This window comes from Thunnus albacares, chromosome 2 (genome assembly GCF_914725855.1).
Source record: "Thunnus albacares chromosome 2, fThuAlb1.1, whole genome shotgun sequence".
Classification (NCBI taxonomy): domain Eukaryota; kingdom Metazoa; phylum Chordata; class Actinopteri; order Scombriformes; family Scombridae; genus Thunnus; species Thunnus albacares.
Genome location: NC_058107.1, coordinates 24,419,404 through 24,433,596, shown reverse-complemented (window position 1 = coordinate 24,433,596; position 14,193 = coordinate 24,419,404). Strand labels below are relative to the sequence as shown.

The 14,193-nt window shown below is 39.3% G+C and overlaps 1 protein-coding gene across 2 annotated transcripts in view; it reads right to left on the bottom strand.

Moving 5' to 3' along the window:
- The window catches only part of LOC122997984 (aminopeptidase O (putative)), an 80,339-nt gene that overhangs the window by 42,154 nt on the left and 23,992 nt on the right, over positions 1-14,193 (bottom strand). For both annotated transcript variants that reach the window (XM_044374435.1, XM_044374428.1), the window contains exons 7-11: positions 10,276-10,489; positions 8,977-9,083; positions 2,704-2,806; positions 2,299-2,406; positions 1,722-1,765 (exon numbers count right to left, since the gene is read on the bottom strand). In XM_044374435.1, the coding sequence (XP_044230370.1) occupies positions 1,722-1,765; positions 2,299-2,406; positions 2,704-2,806; positions 8,977-9,083; positions 10,276-10,489 (576 nt within the window). The remainder of the gene's footprint in view (positions 1-1,721; positions 1,766-2,298; positions 2,407-2,703; positions 2,807-8,976; positions 9,084-10,275; positions 10,490-14,193) is intronic.

Genomic DNA, 14,193 nt, shown 5'->3' with positions numbered 1-14,193 from the left:
CACCATCAATCCTGCCTGCTTGTGCTTCAGGAAAATTCCACACTTGGCTACTCTGACTCCATTACTGTACATTAATCTGTGATTTTGAGCTAATTAGAGAAGTTATTTTGCAATTTACAGTTTTGTACACTTTTTCTCTCAGTCACATTCTTGTACTTGAAGTTCAGTTAGGGATTTCCAACATTTGCCAAAAACCATTTTGAAGGAGCATCAAAGTCCAATTAGAATGTGTAGATCAGGGATTATCAGGGTTATGATTCTCCTATCATAACCCAAACATTAGTTTTACAAAATATAAACACAACCACTTGTGTTTGGCTAAAAATGGTTCAGAGAGACTGGAATTTTGTTGCAGGCTGCTCTTAGCTTCCACACACTAGTAAAGTATGACCGCGTCATTTCCTACTGTATATTTGCTAGCTACTTTGCCAGGGAGAGAGTGGGCCTTCAGTAAATTTGAGCTCATAAAAAAATTCTTTATACTCTACAGTGTACCAGAAAAGATGAGTCTCTCTATTGAGTGCCAATTTGACCAGAAACGGAACATTAAAAATGTCACCAGTGACTTCACCACAAAGAAATTTCAGCTCTTAGCATATGGAGTTTGACACTAAACATCTGCCACACCAACAGCAAGACATCATAAAGTAGGATTATTTGGGATTATAGTTTTTTTTTGTGTGGCAAACAAAAGGTTAATATAGTTAATACATCACATGACCTGTGCTGCTAATGCTGTTTAATGATAGGACTAGATATAGAAATAAGCTTTATGTCTCACAAGAGCAGACAAGACATGCATCTACTAGTTTTTTCATGTTGAGCTCGGTAATGTCATTCCATTTTATAGGTTATTCACTTAATAAATGATAAATGAGAGACTGTGATGCCTGGAAAAACAGTGGTTTCTTATTAAGAGTAATCAATTAATGCATTGATTTTTGTGCATTTGTGTCTTTTAATCATTTTTATGTTTGGTTGTTTAATTTTTATGCTTGGATCATTTAGTCCCCGGCACAGGCACCCCGCACAGAGTGGGTATGACCCTCAGCAGCAAGTGTCTATTCTGATCCTAAACCTTGCTCTTTTAGTGGGTTGTTTACTGAAAGCGGCATCAGACCCAAATATTGACTGTCCCCAACTTCCTCTGTTTAATTCAATCAATCAAGCAGACAGAGATGGAAGTGAGAAGGCCAGAGACAGAATGAAAGACAGACAGGGGGAAAGAGAGAGACAGGCAGAAGAAGAGGTTAATGAGGCAATCAGGAGAAATAGAGAGCTGAATGACTAAGCGAGCGTCGGGAAGGAGAAAATTAGAGAGGAGGAGAGCAGGAGGAGCAGTTATCCTTTTACACTTCAATTAATGCGTGAGTGGATGAGACTGCACTCTTAAAAGGATTGGTGTTGGGAGCTCGGGGGCCATGTTTCCACAGCAGTACCAAGTTAGTCAAAGAATAAAGGCCAAATTCAGCCAGACTCAAAAACAGTTTTAATGTATTTGACACTAAATTCTACTTACAAGTCACATCTTTTGAGAAAAAAAAGTTTTAAGGCCAAGTTCAAATGAAAAATCATGAATAACATATCTTTAGTTTGAAGCCAGAAAGAAACCAGGCAATCACTACTTCAGCCCAAACCAAACTGGTTTTATGCATCTGGACATTATTCATTATTCATGAATTACACTGTAAGCACTATTCATAACCACTAAGTGTACGTACCTTGCCATGTCGGGAAAGGTAATCAGCAGCATTTGTAGGAAATCCTGTCAAAAGAAAAGGGGAGGTGTGGGTGGGAGAGAAAAAGAAAGAGAAAGGCATACCTGATCTTAAGTCAGGAGTGCAAGGTCAAACAGTGTTTATGTTACATCCATTATTTAGTGGGAAGACTCTGCCTGCCACTGAAGAAACAGGAGCCAGGTGGAGCACATCACACATCACACACGCACACACACACACATATCTCACACACACACACACAGACGCTGACTTCCAGGTGTGATCACTCTGGTTCATGGCCCCAGCAGAATAAACATATGTGGCTGAGAAGATGTACGGTCATCAGTTTAAAATGCTGCGAGAGCACATTTCAACTATTGTAACATAGTGGCAATCATGCTTACAGTACATCAACCTCAAATTAATTTATGGAAATAACATTGTGCCTGAGAGACAGGCCATATTAAAACATTTAAATCTGAGCTCAGATTTTATTACCTCTGAAATAGCTGCGAGTCAACATCGAGATTCTCCATTAACTTAATCAAGTTAAAATTAGGTTCCTGTACTACAGTCTCACCTGAGACAAAATGAGTTGCCCGTGGTATTTCTTCACAAATAATCTGAAGAAGTCTCTGAATTGTTGCTCTCCAACTTGACTGGCCAAAAACTTGAGGAGGAAGTAGCCCTAAACAAAGGACAAGGCAAATAAAGACAACAAAATAAACATCCTGATCCATTTTTCCTCTTTTCCTGCCTTTCTTCAGTCTTTGCCGCAGCAACATTTATATCCATTACAAGCAATGTTCCACACATCTAACAAAGAGTGAGCCATCTGAGAGAGCATTACAGGATTTTTTTTTATTGTTTAATTTGCTCTACGCCCTTTAATTCCATCAGTTTGATTTTCCCTTCCTCTTTCCTCCGTCCATTCTTCCTCTTTTCCTGCCTTTATTCAGTCTTTGCTGCACTTGTAGTATCTCACCTTGAGGTAATGGACTTGCATGAAGGATTTGTCAGGGTTGAGGGCATGTTTAACCGTGGAGGAGCCCGATTCACTGACCTGACCAGTGTTCTCCATGTTGGGTCTGTAGAAGGACAAAGAGAACAGAGAAACAAAAACACACAGAGGAAGATAAGTCAGGTAAGGAGATGGACATGCACAGAGAGAGATATTCAGCACCCACAATAAACAGTTGGGAGTACCTGGGCACACAGTTTTTATTTTATCCTACCCCTACAGACATTTTAGCTGCAGGAAAACTACAATCTCTACAGAGCAAGAATACAATGTCAGCAACACTAAATCCAGCTACTCAGCTGGTCCTCTCAATGGTGAACACATTGCCAAGTTGCCATACTTTGCCTGAGACAGGCTAGAAATCAAGCTTCAGATTTATAATAGCATGCTATAGTGTTTCTAAGACCTCACAGTGCTGCGCTCTGACTTTACTGCCCATGACTCACTGAGCGAACATATAACACTTCCACAAGAAAGCACCCCTGTCTACACACACAAAAGAGGCATGCTCTGGGTTTCGCTTTCCCTGTCACACAGATACAAATCATCCCCTTCAACCTCCATAAACACATAAACAAACACACATAAAACCAATAAAAGCCAAACAAACAGAGCGCTGACGTGGGATGCTGCGCAATGATAGTTTCAGTTAGCCTGTATTGATCCAGCTGAGCAGATTAACTCAGTGTGCCAATAGGAAGGCCTTGAAGGATCACTGTCCTGCCAAGTCGATACGCCAGGCGCCTGGTCCACCAATCAATACACCCTTCATCACCGGCTAGCACTTTTCCACAGGACCGCTTCATGACGGGGCCAGCCAGACCCACACACAGACAAACAGGGAGAGTAAAAACACACATCCAAATTCTTATTCACACAGATATATGATGTAAAACCCGCATATTTAATCTTTCAAGTGGGGTTTCAACTGAGCACCACAAGTTGGTTAAATATTTGATTTATCTGAGTCTTTGTCCAGGCATGGTGAGCAGAAGAGCAGGAGCAGGGGGAGATGAAGTAGATTAGGGTTGAGGACAAGAACAGGAGGAGGAGGTGTGGGAGAAATCGAGGACAGGAGATAGACGGGAATGTTTGGTTTGCTCAGTGGACTGAGAGAGGAAGTCATCAGCTTCCTGGAATTTCTAAATTCGACTGGACACTCTTACAAGGACTTTCATCATGCATATGAGGGTGTGTTCCTACTTGTGTGCATTTGCGCATGCCATATAAATGTTATGTGTGAGAAAAATTACAGCAACCATGACCTGATTTGGGGAAATCCATTACAGAACATCTGAGTCATGATGCTCAATGTCTGTACATGAACAGCTGCCAATACTCCAAGGTGGACATATGGATTAACAATATTATAAGGCAAAACTAACATTATGAAATATATTGTTTAGAAATGGCTCATTTATTTGTCCTTCATGTATCATGGCCATAACATTTTCCTGTTTTTTTATCACTGATTATTTTTTTAACTTGCTCTCTGTCCAGTCTTTTGCCCGTAGTGCCCATGTCTGTCTGTTACTGCTGATAAGATACAATAGACTCTTTTTAAGACAGCAGGATGTGTTGTATCCCTGGGAAATTATATATGTGTGTGTGTGTGTGAAACTGTATGTCAGGCAGAGAATTACAGAGAGAAAGACGGACTGGGGCAAGAGACAAAAACAATGACAGAACATGTATTTCCAGAGGAGAAACTGTTTGTTATGTGCGTCAGAGACACCAGCAGTGCAACGTGGAGAGGAAAAATGTTTATCCATCACTGCTGTGTTAGACAAAGAAACTCCACCCTTCCCACTGTCCAGACCAGGGATGTACGGATGTGTAAATCCCTGTCTTTTGCCGTCTCTCTTTGTCAGAGATGATTTACTACAGCTTTAAGAGGAATCGCTGCTCGCTGCCTTGGAGAATCACACAATAGCTCAATGTATTTCAGAATAAATGGTGCTCTTATCTTACTCGTAGGTCATGTGTGTGTGAGAGGGAGGGTGTTTGTCTGTGTGTGTGTGTGCGTGTGTGTGCGTGTGTAGCCATGCATACACCTGGGTGTGTCTGAGATTGAGAGAGAGAGAAAGAGCGGGAGGAAATCAGGAGCTATTACTGACAGAACTTAATGTCAAACGCACACACACACACACACACACACACACACACATATACAGGAGGTTTATAGCTCCGCGAGCCATATCCTGACAAATTACACTGGGTTGACTGTGGAAACCGGATAAGGTAGTGTAGTGCTCCCAGCAGCCCAGTAAATCAGCAGGGAGAATGGCGTCTGGCCCAGGCTGCCCTAAATATAACTCATCTGAAATGGACTGATAAACACTGGCCACTGGGGCCCCTGCTGGATCATGGGGTGTCGATTGTGACCCACTGAACTTGGAAAGCACAACCTGCCATTTAGCCTTTGTCAGTGTGTGTTTGTTTGTGTGTGTAAACCAGTGAGGAGGTTTCACTTCTTTTCCCTTCACCACGTCCTTTCTAATATTTTTCTGTGCATTGTTGACAGGCGGTTTACTCATATTATCTAAGATCTTAGTTACATCTGACCTTCCAATGCCTCTTGTATTTCAACTAACATTTAAAGGACATCTATTATGCTCATTTTCAGCTCTATATTTTTATTCTGGGACTCCACTAGAATAGCTTTGCCTGATTCACAGTTGAAAAAAAAAAATCCTTATTTATCTTACACTGGCTCTTTATGCAGCCCCTCAGTTCAGCCGCTGTCTGCAACAGGTCATTTTAGCTCCTGTCTCTTTAAGGCCCCCCTCCCAGTGAGCCCACTCTGTTCTGATTGGTAAGCTTCCAGAGGCTGCATCACAGCCGATTTCCAGCCACTTGGCAGGCTACATCAACCATGAAACAAATTACAGTAGTAGGATTTCAATTTTTTTTTTTCGTTCTTTACTCAAATCGTCAACTTCTAAAATCCAATCGTGCATGTTAGAGCCGGAATCCGATCCAAATATGCGAGTGAACAACACAAACAACACATGGGAAAACCTTAGCAACAACCTTAGCAACCAAGGCTATAGAATGGACAACCATTTACAGGCATGCACAATGATCTGACATTGGCTCATTGGCAAGGTAGAAAAAAAACGCTGCAAACGAGGCATTCAGAGCAGGTTGAAGCCCTGGCTTTTGACTTGTAGGGAGCATTTCTGCATACGTTAACCTCAAGTATATATATTTACTTATTTAACATATTTAATATAGGTATCCGACATCATAACAGTATATCAAACCACAAAAAGCACAATAGGTCCCCTTAAAGGCTGGGAGATATGGTTGAAATGAGAATCACCATATTAATAAAAAGGTTATCCTGATATCTATATATCACAATACAAAATTATCCTATTGAGACTGAAGAAAATCAATGAAACACTGGGTGAGAGTGAATGAACACTGAAAACAGACAAAATCAGCCGTCTTTGAACATTGGACCAAAGACCAAATTTAAACAGGGGTTACAAACTCCCACTCATATTCAGTACGACAACTTGTTACACACTTAAGGCATGATGACACCTGTACCATCTCTATGACAACTGATCGAATTCCATCCAGTGATGAAGACAGTGAGATGCGGTTGAAAACTAGTGAGTGAACATGCTGTTCACAAGGTTAAGAATGATCAAATCAATATTATTCTGACTGTTACGGACTGCGTCAGACAAAACTCTTCAAAAAACAAAATATTCAATAACTATTTTGCTTTAAAATGTTAATTTGGACAACAAAATTTGGTTACACTTAATTTTACAAGTTGGTTATTTCCTAGTCATTTCTAAATAATTTTATAGGACGTTCCCAGAAAGAGCTCTTATAATTTTACAGCAAAAACAGGAATTTCCTTGAAAGAACTGCTCCATTTAAAGCCAAGTAAATATTCAGTTATTATTCATGTATTACTGGAAACTTTATTCTTCATATATGTTGAATTGTATGTTGCCTGTATTGTTGTCTGCTGTGCAATGACTAAAAGACTCAATTCCTTTTAATACGTTGTTTTGACAATTGACAATTGTCTCTATTTTCCAGATAATTCATACCAAATTACATAGTTACTCCCCGAAAACGTTTTGGAAGCTACCCCAAATTTTGTAAAACAATAACATAATGTGATTGAATCATCATAGTTTGACTCCATTGGAAGTCAATAAACATTAACACTGAAGTACCTCGCGGCTCTACTAAAATTTACATTTCAGTAGGACTAACACAATCAAGGGTCTATTGATGCTTAAAAAAGTGTTGCCCCAACATGCTTTACCATAGCTTTGAGAGCTGTGAGGATTTAGACATGGCTTTCCTTGGGTGCCACTTGAGCAATTACTTGTCTTCTCAGAAGTAATATGTTCTCATGTACCACAATCAACCACAATGTATGTGTGCATGTGTATGGGCATGTACGTATGTGCGCATGTGTGAGTGCCTGTGTTGTTTGCATTTTTCAGATGTTAGTTTTGTGTTGTTGATTTAACCCCGTCAGGTGCAGGGAAACCTAATCCTGATCCTCCTACTCACCCGTGTGTCTGCCTCATAGGGGAACACCCTGACAGGCTGCTAGACAGTCACGGCTCTCAAGTACATTTAACCCTTTCGCTCATACACAGCTTCATATTTCAAATTCTATTTTGCTTCACAGTAATAAATTCTACCATGTTTAAGCCGAAGCACGAATGTGAAACTTCATAATGGACAAAATACACTGGAGGTTATCATTTCAGTATGGAAAGAGTCATATATCCAAACACTGTCAACCTGAAAGCACCGAAAACCCTTTAAACTCATGAGGACAGTCCTTAAGTAACAAATAAGTAAAATCAGTATCACTAATACTGAATCTCACAGATTTCACTTCAGAAGAAACTTAAATTGATTGAATTTTAAATACCATTCATTGATAGGTGTTTCTATTGTGTGATGACAGGACATTATTAGTGAAGTGGCATAGTTAGAAGTTAGTGCCAAGCAGAAGTGCCATGAAATCAATAACATCGATTTGCTGTTATGCTCTGTACGGCCACTTACAACTGTGAATATCAATAGAGCACTATGCTACAAGTGTCATCTCCAGTGAAGAGGTTTTTTTTTATTCAAAGGGAAATCTACAATATGAAGGGTACAATACAACTGTTACAATTTCCACCCTGAAACAGTTACCTCCTGGCTGGGGTTTACACCTGTAATCCCCTGATGACATTGTGCTTCCACCTTGGATAAAACAAACAGGGTGTGGGTCCCACATTGTCAGGATCAGATGAACGGTTTGTGTCTTTGTGCACGCTTGCCGTGCTCATGTGCTGAGCTTTTCTAAGACATGACAGTACAGTACACCTGGATATACTTTGTTGCCACACCTGCCACACCTGTACCCCTGGAATGCATATACCTCATGCTCACATGTGTCTGCATGTGTAGACACTGACAAAAGGCTGGGCAGACTCTAACTTTAAAAAGGTAGACTGTATCTCTTGTGATTTAGTTCCAGACAAATGCAACTGGGTCAATATTTTTTCAATCCTCCTTCAAAATCACTTTCTACCATGTGTATGGTTAAACTTGCTGCAATGTAAATGTATAAAAAAAAAAAACAGGTATAAGAAAAGTTCTGATTCAGAGTTTGCTTTTTCAAAACATTATGAAGGATTAGTCACTGCATTTGGTGGATTATGATTTTGGACATTAGTTTGTGTTTTTGTAGCAGCATTGGTGGTGTTAAGTGCAAAATTGATCAACTACCATGAATTAGTGACAAATATGAATGACAGTCCTGAGCCAAGAAATAAGATTCTTTGCATTACTTGTGTAAATTCCTTGACAGTCACTCACTCCACCACTGACCTATTTACTTTGGCTAACAGTGCTTGTAAGAAGTTCTTGTTTTACATATAGGATGTAAAAAAGAGTATATAAGTACTGATAGCAGGGTAATGTGGTTTTACAGAAAATATGTTGCCTCCTCTGTACATGTTGATCCTGGCATGGTTTAATAAACCTCTGAAATAAATCTGATATTTGAAACTAACAGACAATCAACAGTCAGCATTTGTGGTCAACTCCATGTCGGTGAGTAGTACAATGTCCTGCTTTGAGCATGATTGCAGACGGTGCTGTTGCAAGAGCCATGTCCTTAAAGAGCCATTTCCTCAATATTGGCAGCAAAAGTAAGATAACACAGATGGGCTCCACCAATTCAGAGACACACACCTGAGGATTTGAAGTTCCTCCTCTGAATTCTGCAACTCATCAGAGAGTCTTCTCCACCTCAGCAGTGCCTTCAGGTCAGACTGTTCTGCTATTTCTTGTAAAGAAAGCTGGGGGGAGATATATGGAGAGATAAAGAGGATGTAAAGGAAACTTTTAAAGAGGTAAAGCAAAACATTAAAGAAGGAAAACTTAAACATGGTGAGTTTTATCAGCAAAAATAGAAAAAAGTAAATTAAATGAAAAGACAAAAAGAACAAGAATGTCGTGGTATAAACAGCAGTGACCACCAGTGCTTTATTATTGGCACCAACAAGTATGATTAAATCTGTTTCTTCAGAACAAAACTCATAACATAAAGGTGACATGATTAAACAGCACAGACATAATAAAAACATTTGTGTAACTCTAGATGATGTGGGAAAGCAAGTGGGAGGATGCACATCAACTCCCGGATCAGAGCTGTGTGGCAAGTAAACATTTTGTACCAGTGTTACACCCTCTTCTTCTGGCTTGTTTATCTATTTTTCTCTGCAGATATTCCTCATTTACAAGCTACCAGTTCCATCCTTGTTCAGTCCTTAAAAGGATGTTTGAGCGATGCACACAACCTCCAAACTGGCAGATTTTTCCTCTTGATGTTTCATCTAGTTCCTTTAAATTTTCTTGTGGAAAAGGTAGAAATATGCTTTTTCACAGCTCTTGTGTGTTTCAGGTTAGTCTTTCTCTTTCGTTTTAGGAGATTTGGGTTTGACTGTTATTTTGTGGTCGGACCATGACCATCTTTTGTTTGGCCAACTTCCCTTACCTTTCAGACATTGTTTTTGTTTCTTTTTTGTGCTTTTTTTGCATTGGAACTTGGGTTCGTGTCTTCATAAACTGTTTCCTTGTGTGCCTGATTTATGATTTTACTTCAATACCCTAATGGCCAACAATCCTCAAAATGCATTCCAATGACAACAGTGACGTTGTGTTATTGCATTATACCAATGATGACTGGATCATTAGGGTCATAGCAGTAATTCGGGATGACAAGAAAGATGAAGTGAACTAAATAAATATAGCAAATATCAACTTAATCATTGCTGATGACATTTTCTGTCAGAGGAGACCTTCTCAAGACAGCCACAACAAACTAGACTTAAAAAGTTGGCTACACTGGTGTATCTGAAAGTTCATACCGTAATCTAGAAGTGTTAGTCGACCTTGAGTGACAGTCTACAAAAGGCCACAATTAAGTTACTTTCATGAAATAGCTGTAGTAAACTACGATAATAGGGCAGCAATTTTAGTGTACAGTACTTGCTGTGCTTTGGCCCAGATAATGTCCTCCAAGTAGGTGGCGAAGCCCTCGCTGATCCATTCCTCAGTCCAGTCTCTGGCTCCGATGACCAGGCCAAACCAGGAGTGGGCGATCTCATGGCACAGCCTGGACCCACACAGACCCAAGGCAGTTTCTTCAGAACCAGGACTCCCAGCACACAGCACGCTCTGGGACAGGAAAATTATATGGGGGCTGGGGAAGACAAATGACAGAAATAAAGAGAAGTGATGAACAAGAAAGATGAAGCCAGACATAAATTATATAAAGGGAGGAAAGGAGTGAGAAATAAGTGAGGGAGTGAGGAATAAAAAAGGGACATGGATTAGAAAATAGTATGGGAGGAAAGAAAATGTTTGTACAAGGTTATATAAATGAGAGAAAGACAAGAAAATACATAGGGGTAGACAAGAGCTAACAGGAAAAAAAGAAGAATTATTCAAACTGCAAATAATTGAGATGCAAAAATGCTCAAAGAAATAAAAACTAAGCACAATGAAGACATACTGTACCACCCTCTAAAAAGATCAAAGAAAAACTGAGGTAATGTTCCACACCTATGATTACAGAAAGTTTTGCCTCAACACGCCAGGAAAGACAACCCAACATGTGTGTGTGTACTAATGAGTATGGGAGTTACTAACTGCCCATCCCTTTCTCCATCTTCTACATTATGTTTAGCAAAGGGCGGCATTCTTGCCAAACTTTACTGCCCCGTACAAACATTAACCGAGAACATCATGTTCCCAGGACTAAAATTGTAAACCGCCAATGGGTAAAATCCACTTTTGTTTCTAGACATGACTTCAAGGAAGAGCTGCAAATTTAAAGTTTAAAGAGGGTTTAGAAGTTGTCATGACTTTTACAATAAAAGATAATTATACATCCAGTCGTTACCCTCTCAAGATCTTTATGGAGACGGAAGGGAAAATATTGAGAACAGAGTCTGATATATGTTCCTATTTTTAAAATTATAAGCATCTGTAATAACTGTCATAACACAACTGATTTATTGGACAGTTACGTTAATGAAGATATACTTTGCACAATTCTCACACGGGTATTAAACATATGTTTAGAGTTCTGATATGTTTCTAGATTATTTGCATCAAGAATGCATGTAAAAAAAAAACAGAAGTAGGAAAACACTGCATCTATGTACCCTTATATAGATATAATATACTGTAAATGTTCATTTGGATAAAATAAACAAAAAAGCTTAAAAGCACATTAAGTGGTGCCAAAAACATGAGGCTTTATCTATTTATACAGAGGGATAAAATAAACAAAAGTGCATGTGTGTGTGTGCCAACAGAACATTTTATCAAAGCTATGAGCCACAAAATAATTTAGAAGTTGTAGTAAAGCTGTGAGTAGCTTCATTCCAATATAATGGTTAGCAAATGTGAGTTAGTAAATACTCTTCTGTATAGATAATGGTTTCCCCTAATGTCCATTTTTCATATCTGATTTTTAAAAAGGGCTAAATTAAGACTGTAGTTTTCCCCTCAACTTTCCGGTTTGACACGGGTTTGGAAAGTTTATTTCAGTGTTGCATGCTTGCCAGCAAAGAACACTGAACAACTGCTGAAATGGGAACACACAGCCACACATTTCATTCAGATACTAGTAGTTAAACTTGAGTTCAGCAGTGAAATTGAAGTTGTAAATAATCATAAAGTTTTCTTTTTTGTTCTTAATAAATTATGCAACATGTTGGAGGTCATGATTTTTTTTTTCCCTAATGGGCCTTTTCTAAGAATTAGAAAAATATTTTAGAGTCAAGTATTCAGCTATTTCAGAAGAACTACATACTCTAAACTTATTTAAAAATTATGATTAGAGCTGGAACAATTTATCTATTAATCAATTAGTCGATTGACAGAAATTTAATCGCCTTTTTGATACTGGATTATTCTCGATATTACACAAGAACTGCCAGAAACATTCTGCACATTTACCTCACCCTCAGTTTACACAGACACATGAATACAGGACATGTGACTTTTAACTATGAGACAGCGCCGGCACAACAGGACCAATAGGAGTGCTCTGTCAAAGCCAAGGTCATGGCTGAAAACTTTTCTGGAGCATTCTTTACTTCTGTCTTATGTAACAGGCTCTGGGTGCCCTGAGGGGCTTAGGGCCGACTGTGCGTGAGAGGCAGGCTATTCTTCAACAGAAGAATGGAAGAGGGGTCACAGAGGTGAGAATGAATGGTCTCTCTTTCTCCTGGCCCATATAACAACACCGGACTGTCTAGAGTTCCTTTCACACTCTCTAGATCTTAAGTGTCCCGACCACTATTGACCTGACACTGGTGTGAGAATTTATGGCAAACTGCACGTCCCTTCTGCAAAGAACATTTCAAGAGGTCATACCACCCTACTACTGTGACAAACATGTTAAAGATGCTTCTACATTACAGAGCAAATGTCTGTGTGTGTTTCACGTCAGGATTTTTAAGCATAGTCAATATATAGCGGTAGTAATTATAGAATATAGCATTTTGTCCCTCAGAAAGACAGCTTTACTTTTTAGTGGCCCCACTCCCAACTCAAGAGACTCATCAGCTTCAATTACTTCACCTGTTGGATTGACAGTCTACTCCCACAGCTACAATAAAACCACAAATTGCTGCCATTGATGAATTACAGTAAGCTGTAAAATGAGCTGCTCTCATCGAGGAAAGATTAGCATCTTAAAACACCAGATGACAGAGGAGTTATTTTCTTTCCTTTCCATAACCCAATTATGGTGACAAGCTAAGTCAATTATAAAAGAAAACAGTGAGTTAAGACATAGGTTAGGCTGGGTCTGCCAGACAGTCTATTTTGGAGCAAAACACAATCGGATATCTGAAGAACACAACTACTCTTTATTTCCCCAAGGATTGTTTATCAGATAGCAGGCAGGCCATCGCCTTCTGTTATTTAGGAACATGTCAACATCATACAATAGGGTCTTATGGGCATCATTTCCGAGACAGCATCTCAAATCTAATCCCATGTTTTTCCTGATTACACAAACAAAGGCTCTCACTGGAGCAGGAGATGCTAACATTAGCCTTATGAGTTTCTTTGTAGCCTAATCTTATTCCCCCACAATTGGATAAGCACGCCTTTGTTGTCAGTTCCAGCAGTGCGTATGTGTGTGTCTCTGTGTGTGTGAGTGAGTGAGTGTGAAACACAAAGACAGCCTTTCAGAGACGGCGCTTGCACATGCTCCTCCGAGGGAGGCGGAATCCATCACTACAGTGACAAATAGTGTCATCCCACCATGGTGGGGATGAACAACAACAGCATCTTTCACGTTCACTGATACACTGACTGACATTAGTTGACATCAGGGACCTGTCAGGGATACATGCATGAGAAGACTTTCACATGCTTCCATGCATATGTAGTACCTGCACTTGTGTGTACACCTTTCATCTCCTCTACAGATCTGAATGTAATATCTACTGTGGGGATGAATGTTTGTCCCTGATTACCAATACAAAATTTCTGTGCTATTTTCAAGCTATTAAGCATTCATTTCAAAGCAAATATTGACATTATTGCACATGCTTACCTGCTTATCTGCTTACAATTTCTCCCGTTTTACTGTTATAAGAAATAATATGCCTCATGAAAGTTCCTATTTACACCAACAATTACATTGATTCAACATAGATCCTCCACTTCAGGTCCACATCTTGCATCACACACTGGCTGGCATCCTTTGATCAAAATATTTGAAAAACAAATTTTTTTTTTAAAATCATATGTTACATTTGTGCTCATCACCATACATGACAATTTTTACGTATCATTCCTGATTATCCTGTGACTGCTGCTTGTGTTGGATTTTTCTTAAATCTACAGAAGTGAATTGACAATAACTTCCCTCCCTTTTCT